This window comes from Equus asinus, chromosome 22 (assembly GCF_041296235.1).
Source record: "Equus asinus isolate D_3611 breed Donkey chromosome 22, EquAss-T2T_v2, whole genome shotgun sequence".
Classification (NCBI taxonomy): Eukaryota; Metazoa; Chordata; class Mammalia; order Perissodactyla; family Equidae; genus Equus; species Equus asinus.
In genome coordinates this window covers 58334619-58350924 of record NC_091811.1, presented here as the reverse complement: position 1 = coordinate 58350924, position 16306 = coordinate 58334619, and the positions used below count along the sequence as shown (strand labels likewise).

The following is a 16306-nucleotide window of genomic DNA, read 5'->3' as shown; positions in this document are numbered from 1 at the left end:
AGACTCTATAGGAACTAGTCTTTCAAGAAGTTTGATTATGAAAGGGATCAGAGAAATGGGGCAGTAACGGGCAGAGGCGTGGGATCAAAGCAAGATTTTGTTTTTGTTTTTGTTTTAAGCTGGGAGAATCTATAAGCTTGTTTATATGCAGATAGGAATAAAGAGAATGGATCATATTTTCCATGGGTAATTTCAGTTATAATTGCTAACTTTAATGACCATTTACAATATATCAGGCATTAATTACTAACAGTCCAACAAAGTAGATACTGGTATTATGCTATTAGATATGGGGCTGTAAGAGAAAGAGAAGAGTCAAGGATAAGTAAAGGTTTTTGGCCTGAGCACCTGGAAGAATGAACTTACCATTTACTGAGATGGAGAAGACAGCGAGGAAGACAGTTTGGGCAGGGCAGGGAGGCAGAAAGCAGGCAGAAGTTCTGTTTTAAACATATTAATTTTGAAATGCCTAATAAACATCTAAATGGAGATGTCAAGTGTTATGTTAGATATATGACTCTGGAATGCAGGAGGGCAGTCCCGGTTGGAAATATAATTTGAGAGTTGCCATTGTATGGGTGATATTTAATGCTATAAGACTAGATAAAATTATGAAGGGAGAAATGTAGAGAGAAAAGAAACTCAAGGACTGAGTCCTGGGGAAATCCAAGGTTTAGAGAACAGGAAAATCAGGAGGAACCAGCAAAGGAGCGTGAAGAGGAGAGGCCACAGATACCAGAGGAACAAGAAGGGATGGTATTCTGTAAACCAAATGAAGAAAGCATCTTAAGGAATAGCATGATCAACTGTGTCAAGTGTCGACAATAGGTTAAATAAGATGAGGGCTAAGAACTGATCATTCAAGAACATGAAAATCATTGCATGGAAGTCAGGAACATGAAAGAGCAGTTTTGGTGGAGCGTGGAAGTAACAGCCTAACTAGACTGGGTTTAAGAGAGAGTGAGAGAGGTCTGACATTAACAACAAGTTGAGAGGACGTGAATCTATAGTAAATTTTATACATCGTTGATGGGAACAAATGTCACACACTTGGAACACAATTTACCATTATCCTTTTTTTTTTTTGGAGGAAGATTAGCCCTGAGCTAACATCTGCTGCCAATCCTCTTTTTGCTGAGGAAGACTGGCCCTGAGCTAACATCCGTGCCCACCTTCCTCTACTTTATATGTGGGACGCCTGCCACAGCATGGTTTGCCAAGCGGTGCCATGTCTGCACCTGGGATCCAAACCGGCAAACCCCAGGCCGCCAAAGCGGAACATGTGAACTTAATCCCTGCGCCACTGGGCAGCCCTTTTGGGTTCTGCTCTCTATCTTAATCAAAGTTCTTGAAAGATTAGTTTATACACACCCTTTAAGGAATACTTCCTTACCTTTTTTCACTCATCAACCCACTCTAACCTTGCCTTTGCTCCCCACTCTGAAATTGCTTGTCAAAGTCACCAACCACATCTACACTAACAAAATCAATGGCTATTCTTCAGTCCTAATCTTCCAGGATAAAACTCTATGGTTTGCACATCTGCATTTTAATTCCAACTAACCTCATATTCGAATCCATATTTTCCCTTGTCCTGTTTCTTATCTATATTTTTCTGTTTCACCGCGCACTTTCTTATGGAATGAGAAATGTAAACCAACAATCAAAGGGTGTATCCTGAGAACTGTAGGTAAGACTCCTGGCTGCAGCAGAGTGAACATAATGGAATCATGGGGGGCCGTGAGGAAGATAAGGAAGGGCTGGAGAAATAGTGGGTACTGGGCTCAGGATTTGGACTTTGTTTAGCAGGTAATATAGAGCCATTAAAGGTTTTTATGCAAAAAGAGGAAGATTGGCAACAGATGTTAGCTCAGGACCAATCTTCCTCACACATACAAATTTTAAAAAAAATTTTTTTTAAGGTTTTATACAAGAAACGCTCAGTACTAGACTGCTGGAATGTGGGAAGATTGTTCTGGCAGCAGATAAAAAATTACCCATGGGGAAAGGGTAGGGGGTGGAGAAATAGGATGCAAGGAGATCATGTGGGATGTTTATTATAGTAGTAATCAGTAATGAGGGCATAAATTAGTGTAGTGGTGTTAAAAAGGGAAAGGAGAGATCAATGGAAAGACATTACCACTAAACTTTAACCAAGTTAACTTTAGTACTGATGACAGAACCAATAGCTGCCCCCAGTCAAGAGATGTTAAACCTGAAAGTTCTTAGTCTTCAGTTCCACCAAATTTGATTTGACGGAAACTAGATGAAAATGTAGTAAACACACAAAAATTCTCTCTCTTTGTTAGAGGTACAATTATAGTATTGCTTCCCACTTTCTTCTGAAAAAGTGAAGATCTGGCAATGCCCACCAGTCAGTTTTCGTCTCATCATTGCCTCCCAACCCCCACTGGTGTTCAACATGTTAAGACCAAGAGGAAATAGAAATTCATGCAAAACAGGTTGGGGAAGGCAAATTATCCCAAGTTAAACGCAGTCCCTTTTCTTTCTTTCCAAAGGAAATGGTTGTTGGTGCTCTGAGGAGTTAAATTATAATAACACATGCTAGAAAGATGATGTCAGGGAAGGCGTGGTTAGGCCCTTCGCAAGTCAGAAATTCCTTTAGTTCCAAACATTTCCTCTTTAGATCTCACCTATACTCAAATCTCTCTCTACTGAGGAAACTCTCAAACCCTGAAGAAACAGTGTTGAGTCCCTAGAACTCTGATCTTTTTATTTCAGTCTTTTTTTTTAATGAACCAAGAGTAACCAAAGGCCATTAAAAGAGATGTTTTTCTTAAAAAAGTACCACGTTATTTTGCAGAATCTCTCTTTGAAATCCACATTTCCCCCTTTGTGACTATTTTAATTCCAAAGAAAGGAATAGATATTCAACACCACATCCTGAGAAACAATCTGCCTTTATCAGGCATTATAGGTTTGTTGATTATATTCCTACATTTACCACAGCCAAAAAAGAACAAGAAAACTATGACTGTCATGGGCTCCTCAGGCAACAACTTCCCTGATACGTGAAGTAGACAAATATCTTTCAAAATAAAACAATCCTCAAACAAGCAAGTCACAACATTGGTGTACAAACAGCTTTTCAAACTGAGCTCACTGGCAATTATTCTCATTCCACAAACTAGAAGTGACGACTACAGTAAATTACGACGTAAAAATTCTCCTTAAAAAAAAGCAGATCTAAGGGCCAGTCGAGTGGTGTAGTGGTTAAGTTCGTGCACTCCACTTCTGTGGCCCAGGGTGCGCAGGTTTGGATCCTGGGCACAGACCTAGACATGGCTCATCAAGCCATGCTGTGGCAGTGTCCCACATACAAAATAGAGGATGACTGGCACAGGTATTAGCTCAGTGACAATCTTCCTCAAGCAAAAAGAGGAACATTGGCAACAGATGTTAGCTCAGGGCCATCTTCTTTATCAACAACAAAAAAAGCAGATCTCTACAAATCTATTATTTCTGGATTTTTGTATAACACAACAATGGACAATAAAAGCAGATATTTATAATGTACTTTTCAGAAGATGAGAATTTGATTGCTCTTTATTTCAGTTTTTTAAATGTTTTGGACAGGTCCAAGAACTTTATTATATAACACTTCGTCTACTTGAAAAACTTGAGTTCTTAATAGAGAGGGCAAATAAGCCAATGTCAAACTTACAATTTTACCTTGTCATAGAAAAATGTCTGGTAGGATACATATATCAAACTGCTACCAATTTTTTTTCCTGGAAGGGTGGGATTTGGGTAAAGAACAGGACATGAAGGGAAGATCTGACTTTTTATTTTATATACCTATTTACGTGTAATTTTTTAAAAATGGGCATGTCTTACATTTACTACTAAAAACTAATAAAAGTTACTTTAAAAATTTAATCCTGGGTGTAAAATTGCACAAATTACATGAGCAAACACATCCAAATACTCTTCCCAAAAGAGAAATGAACATATTAAGCCCTACATGTCAACACAAAGACAGACAGCAATGCAGTAATGCTGTAGTTTAAACAGACCCAATATTCACAAAGCTGTACAGACATACAGGGAATCGTGTATAGCCACAAAGTGATGTCATCATAACAGTGACCTGTAAGAACCCAAACAATTCTTGACAACTACATTAGTAAGTATGTATCCACCCTCCTGCATGTTTCCTGAATTGCTTCTCAAACCTTACAAATTATCAGGAAGAGATACGAGTTCTGAATCCAAATCCACAGTCATACCTCTTGTCCCCTAGACTATCCTAGATTTGGAAGCTGGTTAAATGTTTCCTAAACTACGAATCAGAGAAAGGGAGTGGGGAGCTAACAAAAGATTTTAGATAGCGTCAAATACATGAAATCCCTAATAGGAAAAAAACTAATTTCTAGAATTCATTTTGCTTTATTTTAATGAGTCTGGGTAACCTGAGAGACCTGGAGAGAAAAAATTAGAAAGGAAACTTTCATATCATACTATGTAAGATTTGAAAAGAATAAAGACAGATGAAATATCCATCTATCAAAATTGTATTTCCATATATGTTATGTATATATATACGTAATATATATATTATTGATAACCAACAAATATGTAAGGACTCATATTTCTTAAGGACATTAAACAGAATGAATACCATATAAAATAATAAATGAACACTAAGTGTTTGGGTTTAAATGCTTACCCACTGCCTTGATCAGACACTTTAAATCTACCTGTAATAGTCTCTTCAGGCATATGAGAAAGCAGCAGCAATTCTTCCCCCCACCCCCCAATACTCCATCAGATGAGCACAAGATCCCTAAATGTCTACAGCACCTCTTTTCTTCAAAGAACAGCGACAACACCAAGTGAGAGGGTAAGGGGTCTTTCTGCTACAGCATGAAGTTCCTCCTAAGCAGCACTGTGTACCCTCAAATGCCAAGAAACTGCCAAGGACATTCCCCGGCAAATGTAGGCATGAGTGTCCGAGTGTCCGAGCGTCCTCGGCCCCCAGACTGCCCACTGCCCAAGCACAGCACAGCTCTGTGGCAGCTGTGGGTTAATCACAGACTCCAAGGACCCCTGCTGAGCCTGGCTGTCTGCAGAGCTTGAAGCACCAGCTCAGCGGCAGAACCCAGAGTCACAGACCTTTCTGCCTGAATCCCAAGGTATGTGTTCTCTTAAGACTCCTTCCCTGCAGGCTGCGGGGGACAAGGTCTCTATCCAGTCTAGAAGAGTTTACCCAGTTCTTGAAGCTGTTGTGATTTCACTGACCATATTTCAGCTACCTGATAATACAGGTGGAATGGGTAGGAAGGAAGGCGGAGTGGGGGAGAATGGAAACAGTTAATCAAAAAGAGAACATAACCTTGGAGGGGTGGGCTGGGAGCCAGGGTCTGAGATGACATATTATCCCTCTGGAGATTGAGTCTATCAGCAGGAAGTCAAACTAACTTCATTTCACAAAGATACAAACTTGCAGCCTGATTTGTTTTTAATTTCCCTGCCTTCTCAGGCCTCACAAACAGGGCCTGTAAATTCCTGAAACTTCAGAACGAGGTGAGAAAAGATGCTGAAAGAAGCGGGGGAAGTGGAACAGAGAGAGGCTCTGAGAGAGAGGAATCCCATTCCCCTCTTAAGGAGAATGTTAAAGCCAAGGGCACTCCCGGATCCCCAGAAAAGGAAGTAGCTGGATTCCAAAAAAGTACTTTTCCATACCTTCTTGTTGTTCTTGTTATAGCCAAAAGTCGAGATCCCAGGCCTGGAAGTCACTGATAGCAGCATTTTCTCTTAAATGTTAGGGAACTGAGAGAGAAGGAGAGGGAAGGGGAGGGGGAAGAGGGAGAGGGAGAGGAAAGAGAGGAGAGAAAAAGAGAGAGAGGGAGAGGGGAGAGGGGGAAGGGAGGGGGAGGAGAAAGGGGGAGAGAAGGAGCAGGAGGGAGAGAGATGGGGGGCGGGCAGAGTGAACTAGGGCTGCCCATTTACGTCACTGAGAGAAGTAAACCCAGAGTCTGAATGAGGCACTTCCACTGGGTCCTAATGCCCATGATGTTATCTTTTTTATTTTTCACAGGCCTAGTAGCTAAAGCAGAAAGAAAAGTTCTTAAGTCTCCCCCTTTCAACTCCATCCCCTTTCCTCTATGAACAACTTCTAATTCTCAGTAAAAAGACAATGAGGCTTTTTTTCTCTTAGACCTCAGCTATACAAAGAAGATTTCAAGCTTGATTTAAAGGGACCACTGGGAACACGTGGAAAAAAAACCACTGAGACAGAACATGTGAGATGAGCTGAGGACTCTCCCCACCACGCACCTTTTATATTGACAGTGATCTTAATGCATGAAGAAACAACAAACAAGAGCTCTCCAAAGAATGGAGGTAAGCAAAACAGACTATGGGGGACAGAGTTTCAGATCCCTCACAGTTCTATTCCTCTCGGATCATGCTGATGGCTGATGCCTCTCACTCTTCCCCATTCCTCCAGGTGTGACTTCATACTCAAGAAGTAAGTGTCAAACTGGAGTACGTCATGAAACTTGGTGCCTAGTGGTTTCCTTTCCCACTGCCCCCACCCCCAGCTTTATTGAGATATAATTGCCTAGCGGTTTCTTCAACAATTGTAAGCTATCTTGACTCTTTACCCCACGATTTCCTAATCTTCAAGGTCCATGAAGCTGAACCAACCAGAATTACTCACCAAACCTGGAATTTATGCCCAAATTGAAGTTCACAGAGTTGGGATGTTTGCTTCAAGTAGTCTCTGAGCTGTAGAAAAAAATAACTATTTAAGGGGCTGGCCCCGTGGCCGAGTGGTTAAGTTCGCGCGCTCCGCTGCAGGCGGCCCAGTGTTTCGTCGGTTCGAATCCTGGGCGCAGACATGGCACTGCTCGTCAGACCACGCTGAGGCAGCGTCCCACATGCCACAACTAGAGGAACCCACAACGAAGAATACACAACTATGTACCGGGGGGCTTTGGGGAGAAAAAGGAAAAAATAAAATCTTTAAAAAAAAAATAATAATAACTATTTAAAAAGCATATGCTTATATATGGAAGATAAAAAAACACACAGACAAAGAGAAGAGTTTAGTGGTTACCAGGGGGAAGGGAGTTGGGGGGCATAAGGGGTGAAGGGGCACAAATATTTACATGATGACTGACAAATAATAATGTACAACGGAAATTTCACAATGTTATAAACTATTATGATCTCAATTTTTAAAAAAGCATATGTTTACAGAGAAGAAAAATACAAAGTTTGAAGGAAAGAAGAACACAAATTAGTCAAGAACCTCACACAGCTGCAACAGCACTCACCTCTAAAAGTTTCAAAGGAATGTCCTGTAGAAGCAGCCTTAACAAGAAAAGAAACTTGCAGGAAACCAAAAACTTAAGAATGATACCCAGTAACTCCTACCCAGTCAAGGAGAACAGGGATGTAGAATGAAAGCCTTCAAATCTCTTCTTAAGGCCACCTTGCTGCCATCATGGAATTCTCTTAAGAAATAAACTAACTCTGTCTGCTTTGCCACAACACACATTAAGCCCAAATCCTTCCTTAAGTGAAGTCCCACTCCGTATTCTAGTTTTCCTGTCACCTTTTCCTACGATAATGGGACAGACAGTACTAACGTTCTGCAGAGTAAATACACACACACTACACCCTCAATCTCTAACTTTCATTTCCAATAGGACAGGAAGTGCCTGCTCAGCTCAAGGGACACAGGAAGGGTGGGAGCAGCCTCAACGTGGGAATTGCAACCGAGATTGGAAGCACAGCAGCCAAATGCAGTAAATAAATGAATAAAGGCATCTCTCAGTGATACCATATTTTTTTTTAAAGTCCCTTTTCTGCCCTCAGAGAGTCTCATTCATCACATGCCAAGTTACCCTTGCCATTTAGGCCCTTAGTTGATGTCTTCTCCCTTAGCCTAACAATGTGGTAGAAAAACCTTAATCTTTAAGGCCTGATTAATAACAGGATTCATATGAGGCCGGCTCCGTGGCCAAGTGGTTAAGTTCGCACGCTCCGCTGCAGAGGCCGAGGGTTCGGATCCTGGGCGCGGCTTGTCAGGCCACGTTGAGACGGCCACGTTGAGGCGGTGTCCCACATCCCACAACTAGAAGGACCTGCAACTAAGATATACAACTAGGTACGGGGGGGTTTGGGGAGATAAAGCAGAAAAAAAAAAAGATTGGCAACAGTTATGATGGCAGTCAACCTAATTTTATTTTTTTGAAATTCTAATATTCTCCATGTGTTGTGTTCTACTGCATTCTGTAATGCTCAGTGATATCTTAGAATTTAAAATAGTTAAAACCACGAGTTTGAGAGAGAAGCAGACATGAGTTCAAATCCTGACACCATCGTTAGTTACTATTTATGTGACTTCATGCCAGGTTACTTAACATCTCTAATTCACTAATTTGCAAAATGGATTTAATACCTACTTCATTAGCCTTTGGAATCAAATCTAAGTTCTGGTTCAATCCTGTCACTCAGAAGCTGAGTGACACTAGGAGAATTACCTCCCATGTCTGAACCTTACTTTTCTCATCTATATAATAAATAAATAGTATCTAACTCCTAAAATTGCAGTGAAATTAAACAAAGCAATGCATACAAAGGCCTTAGACCCAAGGTGCCTGGCACTTGGTAAACACTCAATAGGTGTCAGCTCGACTATGATTGATTACTGTCTCCCATTGTGTGCCCCTCTGGGTAATGTATAACCCAGATCTAATGATCTGAAGTGAACATTTCCAAAAACTAGTATCTAAGTTACATTCAAAAGATTATACTAGAACTAGGCAGGCTAAACTATCTAACTGGAAATACTGGATAAAAAGTTTCAGGAATCATTCAATTCAATTTCTTCTCTTTCTCTACCTTCCATGAGCAAACAATCTGATTATTTGAAAATTCTTTTCACAATTTTCCATCTACTGGAAATGGATGGAACGTCTCTTATCTCTAGAAAAAAAGAAACAAAATAACTCAGAATCAAAATGCACTAGATACAAGACATCCCAGCTCCCATTTCTCTTGAGTCTCCTACCACTCTAAGAAATAGAAATAGGCCTAGAAAAAAAGGTAGGATTTTCATGCATCCTAAGCTTTAACACAATCTCTCTACCCCAAAACTAGACAGTATCAGACAGAAGGGAGATGAAGAAGAATCCAATTAAATAAATACTATTTTATATGAACTAATATAAAAACCTAGGTGTTTATAGCCATTATAATAAGTTTAGGGCCACAGAAGTAAAATGACCCAGATTTGTGGGTTAATGATGTCAAAGAGCATCAACAAGACTGTACAATGCATCCTTTACTCTGGTAAGTATATTTTTAAAAGAGGTTATGGAATTTGGGGAGGTGATGGAGACAGTAGTGGAGGTCTGTGGTTAGACTGAGGAGATACATGAGAGGAGGAAGGATCCTATTTCTTCCAGTGTGTTTATTTTGCCTCCCCACCATCTGCTTTGCTCATCATATTGCCCACATTTTTCTAGATTTAGTCAATGCCTCTCAAATTCTTGGTTCTCATGGGCCCAGCACCCAAGAGTTGTTTTTCCCAAGAGGGAAAAAGTAAAATAAGAGTTATTTGGAACGTCTCTTGAAAAGAGACAGTTGTACCCCAGATTCAATAAGGACTAGTTCGTGATTTCTCCAGAAAAACAATACTTTTAAATAAGTATCTCCGGCAAAGGAGTTGGGGCTAGATCAACCCTGATCTGTACGTTGAAAGATGTCTGCATGCCACCATTGGCCCCTTCACGTCAGGTGGCAGGACTCAGAAGAATGTACTACCTACAGAGGTGCTGGACCTAGACAGACAGTGGACTGGAGCCAGGCTGATGCACACATGTGTCTGAAAGAGGGAGACAGGGCCAGTTTGCTAGTGGAGCTCTGCATGTGGTTTAGACACTTGAACAAGGTATATAAGCGACAAAAAGAGCACCACCACCCCCCCACACACACACACACAAGCTATTAATATTCTCTCTGGAGTATCTTTCTTCCTGCTGCTTAACCTTTATGCCCAAAAGACTAGGTAATGGAAACAAACCAAAAAGTTGGATTTATTTCATGGTAAAGAGATGAGGGTAAAGCCTTAGGAAAGAGTGGAAAAAAGAGTTTATTTAACTGTTAAGGAAAACTTAAGGAGTTGCATCAAACAACAAAGAAAGCTTAGCCCTGCTCCCTTCTGATGTAGGATGGAATGAAAAAATTGGTCTAAAACTAGAAATTGGGAAAGTTTGGCCTCGCAACTCCTTGACTTAACTCATTGGAAAACAGGGAAAAAGACAACTCAAGAATTATTTACCTCACACCCTGGATATCAGTATGCTCTCCTCTCCTATAGCCACAGATACTTCCCAACAAAAATCACTACAAGGAACCTCCTAACAAAATTTTCAAGTTGCCTTTTCCTTTGCCAGACACTAAAGAAACGTAAGAATCAAATCACCTAGAATCACTGGGCCAGAAAATCAGCATCATGGAGAAAGACTAGACTGGATTCTACGAATGCCCAGAAAGGTCTGCATTGATTATATGGTAATATTATATTTTCTAAATGTATGTTTCCTTCACACCTGAGACATTAATTTTACTTGGCCTCAGCTATCCCTAAAATAAGTAACTCAGATAATCCCAATAGGGCCACAACTGAACTCAACAATTATGTTGAAGCAAATGAAATGACTGTTTCTATAGGTCAAATATGAATCTTTTCAAATAGGCAAATAACGGCAATTTCATATGGTTAAATCTATCACTGCAAAAAGTGTGAGACCGTGGGATGACGCGTCAGAATACTGATTAATCGGGTAGTTCCGTTCCTTTGTCCTCTCTCATTTTCAGATGGGGGGAAAGAAAACAGAGAGGGAAACTCACTTGCACAAGGTCATGGGGGTCAAATAATGGCACAGCTCACACCAGAATCCAGACTTTCTTTCTCGCAATTCAACATCCTTCCAGACCAATCTGATACACCTATAAAACTAAAACTTCTAATGTACATTTTTGGGTCAGAAGTAATAAAGGAAGGGCCTGCCTGGTGGCACAGCAGTTAAGTTTGTGAGCTCCACTTTGGTTGCCCTGGGTTCGCCGGTTTGGATCCCCGGATCCTAGGTGCAAACATGCGCACCACTTATCAAGCAATGAGATGGCAGGAATCCCACACAAAACAGAGGAAGACAGGCACAGATGTTAGTTCAGGGCCAGTCTTCCTCAGCAAAAAGAGGAGGACTGGCAGCAGATGTTAGCTCAGGGCTAGTCTTCCTCAAAAAAAAAAAAGTTTCTAAAATATCAATATACATTATTTATAAGGCCACTAGTCACTAGCAGGTTTTACCAGAAACATAATTTTGATGAGGACAGGGACTGTGCCTGTTTTGTGTACACTATCATATCCCTAGCATTTAACAATCACCCAGCTAATTTAAAATTAAGAAATATTTGTTCACTGAAGGAATGGAGCATCTCAATACTAAATTTAATTTGAAAAGATATTACTCATTAAAAATGCTGAAAATAGTGTTGACAGTGACAGAACGGCACATTAGGACATCTAGGAGCTTTTTCCTTTATATTTACAATATATACTACATTCCTCTTATTGCTTACTTTTGTGTCATCAGGCAGTCATAGAGCTTGCATTTACTTGTGTCTCTCCTTTCTACGCTAGATAAAACTATACTCCTATTATCACATTAAAAAGGTACCACCTCAAAAGGTCCATTATAAACTGCACTCCCATAGCATTTTGCACAAACTTTGGTAAGCTTTTAACTCTGCCTGACTGTCCCATTTCTTGTACCCAAATCATGAGCTCCTAGGAAGCAGCCACCAACTTTACTAATCTTTTTATCTTGGACACCTAAACATAATTCATGCTCAAGAATGTTAGCTGAAAGAATACGATTTTCACTTCAAGTGTCTCCAATGGGAAAGTGAATTCCCAATGGCTATTAAGAGAACACTGCCACCTCCTGGGTAATACAGGTTGTGCATCCTTTAGCAAATACCAAGAAAACAAAGTACAGAATTTGTATACAGGTAGATCAGAAGTTTGAAATTTAAACCCAGCTCTGGGGACCGGCCCCGTGGCTCAGCGGTTAAGTTCACGGGCTCCGCTTCCGCCGCCCAGGGTTTCAGTCGTTCGGATCCTGGGCGCTGACACAGCACCACTCATCAGGCCACGCTGAGGTGGCGTCCCACATGCCACAACTAGAAGGACCCATAACTAAAAATATACAACTATGTACCAGGGAGCTTTGGGGAGAAAAAGGAAAAATAAAATCTTTAAACCCAGCTCTACCATCTGCTATGTTAAACTGGAAAATCTCAATTTTTTAAAACATCAATTTCTCCTTTTACAAAGTGGGCATAGGATCTGTCCCATATCTCAGGGCTTGTGATAGTCAAATCACATAATGACTGTAAAAGTACTTTGTCGGTTATAGGGCATTTTACAACTATGAGATGTATTTCTTTCACCCATACATGATATTTACTATACCATGTTGAGTACAAAAAGACCATCCTTTTTTTTTTTGCAAATTGAATATTTTATTAACATAGTAGCTGTCTTAACAAATCCATCTTACTCCTTACTACAAATCTAAATAAATAACTTGCAGCTTGAGGGTCAGAGCCAACTCATTAAATTTCAGCTAGCTAATGGCAAATTTCTTTATACGTTAGTCATCAACTTCACTATCACCACGATCACGACATCACAACATCACTATCATCAACTTATTAAAGTGTGTTGTTGAACATAAAAAATATACTAAAATTAAAACTACATGGAGATACCATTTCTCCCTACCAGACTGGTAAAAATCCAGGCTTGACAACAAACTGTTGGAGAGATGGTGGTAAAAAGGTACTCTCATATATTGTTCGTGGAAATGCAAAACAGCATATCTCCTTTCACACTATCTAGCAAAATTACACATGCTTTTACCCTTTAACCTAACAGTTCTACTTCTAGGAATGTATCTCAAAGATACAATGGCAAAAATACGACAATATGCACAAGGTATATTCATACCAGTAAGCAAAGAAGCTATCAAAAACTACTAGGGTTGTTTTACTGTTCACCTCAAATTCATGATCTTAAAATGAGGTATGAATTTTCACTGAGTCCCTTTAAAAAGGTAACATCAAAATAATAAAACTAAGATTGATGTTTGTCTAAAACCAAGTATAAATATAAAAATCTTATTTCCTGTTGTAATTTCAGAGGAACTACCATATGGGAAAGCTCTTAGGTAAATGTCTTATAAATTACTGTTTCTCATTTTCAGTCATACCCCAATGACTCCAGCAAGCTAATGTCCTGTCTTCTAAGATATGCATCAAACCTAGAACACATTAAAAATCATATAAAGTCCAAGATAGTTTTAATTATTCATTGATGAAGCATTTATTTTCCTATTGTAACAAGTGTGAGTTTTTTGATTGTTAATAAAACAATCTGTCAACTATCAAAAAAATACCCTGCTGGAGTTGTGTCAAAATGATTCAAGGGGGCCGGCCCCGTGGCCGAGTGGTTAAGTTCGCACGCTCGGCTGCAAGCGGCCCAGTATTTCGTTGGTTCGAATCCTGGGCGCGGACATGGTACCGCTCCTCAAGCCACACTGAGGCGGTGTCCCACATGCCACAACTAGAAGGACCCACAACTAAGAATATACAACTATGTACCGGGGGGCTTTGGGGAGAAAAAGGAAAAAAAATTTTAAAAAAATTTAAAAAAAAAGGATTCAAGAGGGGCCAGCCCAGTGGCACAGTGGTTAAGTTCGCATGTTCCGCTTCTCGGCAGCCCGGGGTTTGCAGGTTCGCATCCCGGGTGTGGACATGGCACTGCTTGGCACACCATGCTGTGGTAGGCGTCCCACATATAAAGTAGAGGAAGATGGGCACAGATGTTAGCTCAGGGCCAGTCTTCCTCAGCAAAAAAGAGGAGGACTGGCAGTAGTTAGCTCAGGGCTAATCTTCCTCAAAAAAAAAAAAAAGGATGCAAGAGTCTAGAGGGGTCTTCCACTGTCCAAAGATAGGACAAGTTGAACATCAAAAAAAATAACAATCACAAAGAATGTAAACACATCAAAGTTATTAAAATTCATAATCATTTTTTAAAACTCTGATCACCTTTAGAGGATATTATTGAACCAACTTATTCTCAGAATTAGCAAGTAAAAAGAAACAAATCAAATATATAGCCTACCTTTTCTGTATGAACTGTATCTCTGAATAATCAAACAGTTGATGAAGCAAAGATCTTCTTTAAAGAAGAATTCAAAATAATAAAGAAATAAGAAAGAATAGGGGCCGGCCTGGTGGCCCAGCAGTTAAGTTTGCACATTCCACTTCAGCGGCCTGGGGTTCACTTGTTCTGATCCCGGGTGCAGACCTACACACCGCTTATCAAGCCATGCTGTGGCAGGCGTCCCACATATAAAGTAGAGGAGGATGGGCACAGATGTCAGCTCAGGGCTAATCCTCCTCAAAAAAATAATTTTTTTTAAAAAAAGAAACAATAGAAAAGCACCACTTTGCAACCCCTAGTAAAACAGTTGATCTAGGCAATGATTATCAAAGGTTACTAAAACCACTAGGTTAAAAACTGATTGGGTATCATAGAAAAAAAAACTATATAAAATTATCCCTTATGAATATAGATGTAAAAAACTTTAACAAAATATTAGCAAACTGAATTCAGAAACATCTAAAAAGGGTTTATACACAATGACCAATTGGGATTTATTCCAGGAATGCAAGGCTGGTTAAACGACCAACAATCAAGTAATTTTATACGGCATACTAATAGAACAAAGGAAAAAATCCACATGATCATCTCAATAGATGCAGAACAAACATTTGACAAAATCTAATACTCATTCATGATAAAACCTCTCAACTAACTAATAATAGGTGGGGATTTCCTAAATTTGAAAGATAAAGAACAGTTCTGAAAACACTACAGCTAACATCATGCTTAATGCTGAAAGACTGAATGCATTCCCCCTAAAATCAGGACAAGGCAAGGGTATCTGCTCTCACCATTTCTATTCAACATTATGCTGGAAGTTCTAGACAATGCACTAAGAAAAAGCCAACAGCCTGCAAACAACAACAAACTAACAATAACAAAGCCAAATAACTTAGGGGCCAGCCGCGTAGCCAAATGGTTAAGTTCATGCGCTCTGCTTCAATGGTCCAGGGTTTCGCTGTTTCGGATCCTGGGCACGGACACGGCACCACTCGTCAGGCCACGTTGAGGCGGCGTCCCACATGCCACAACTAGGAGGACCGACAATGAAAAATACACAACTATGTGCTGGGGGGATTTGGGGAGGAAAAAAAAAAAGGTAGATTGGCAACAGTGGTTAGCTCAGGTGCCAATCTTTAAAAAAAAAAAACAAAAAAAATCAAATAGCTTAAAGGCATCCAGATTGGAAAGGAAGAAGTAAAATTGTCTTTATTCACAAAGAACATGATTATCTACATAGAAAATTCTAAGGAAGCCACAATAAAACTACTAGAATTAATAAATGAGTCCAGTGAGATCATAGGATACAAGACCAAAATACAAAAATCAACTGTATTTCTAAACACTAGGAATAAACAGACTAAAATGAAATTAAGAAAACAATTCCAGGGGGCTGACCCCATGGCTGAGTGGTTAAGTTTGCGCATTCCACTTCAGAGGCCCAGGGTTTTGCGGGTTTGGATCCTGGGTATGGACATGGCATCGCTCATCAAGCCACGCTGAGGCAGTGTCCCACATGCCACAACTAGAAGGACCCACAACTAAAAAAATACAACTATGTAATGGGGGGCCTTGGGGAGAAAAAGGAAAAATAAAATCTTTAAAAAAAAAAAAAGAAAAGGAAACAATTCCATTAACCATAGTACCAAAAGGTTTTAAATATTTAGGAATAAATTTAACAAAACAAATATAAAATTTATGCAGTGAAAATTATAAAACATTGCTGAGAGAAATTAAAGAAGTAATTGTTAAGATGGTAATTTTCCCAAAATTGATGCAATTCCTATCAAAATCCTAGCAGGCTTCTTTGTAGAAGTTGATGAAAATGCAAAGGACCTAGGAAAACCAAAACCATTTAAAAAAAGAACAAAGCTGAAACATTTACACTAATAGATTTCAAAACCTATTATAAAGCTAAAGTAATCAAGAGAATGTGGTATTGGTGTAAAAATAGGAATACAGATCAATGGAACAGAATTGAGAGACCAGAAAGAAATCTTTATATCTGTGGTCAATTAATTTTCTTTTTTT

The 16306-nt window shown here is 39.7% G+C and overlaps 1 protein-coding gene and 1 long non-coding RNA gene across 26 annotated transcripts in view; one reads left to right on the top strand and one right to left on the bottom strand.

Moving 5' to 3' along the window:
- Positions 1 to 16306, bottom strand: part of RBMS2 (RNA binding motif single stranded interacting protein 2) — an 80647-nt gene that overhangs the window by 53780 nt on the left and 10561 nt on the right. For 10 of the 24 annotated variants that reach the window (XM_070494464.1, XM_070494458.1, XM_070494463.1 and 7 more), the window contains exons 1-2: positions 7305 to 7674; positions 6686 to 6753 (exon numbers count right to left, since the gene is read on the bottom strand). The exons of 2 other annotated variants lie outside the window; for them this stretch is intronic. Coding sequence is in view for 8 of the 22 variants with exons in the window: in XM_014843930.3 (XP_014699416.1) it covers positions 5707 to 5772 (66 nt within the window). In the remaining 14 variants the exon portion in view is untranslated. Of the gene's footprint in view, positions 1 to 5706; positions 5972 to 6685; positions 6754 to 7304; positions 7675 to 16306 lie in introns of those variants that run through there. 12 more of the 24 variants (XM_014843930.3, XM_014843928.3, XM_014843929.3 and 9 more) reach the window with 6 other exon arrangements.
- On the top strand, positions 5023 to 6969 carry LOC123279937 (uncharacterized). 2 transcript variants are annotated; one of them, XR_011496967.1, is made up of 4 exons: positions 5023 to 5156; positions 6182 to 6366; positions 6473 to 6493; positions 6653 to 6969. It is a non-coding gene; the product is annotated as an uncharacterized lncRNA (long non-coding RNA). The 2 variants fall into 2 exon arrangements; XR_011496966.1 differs by lacking the exon at positions 5023 to 5156 and adding an exon at positions 5414 to 5547.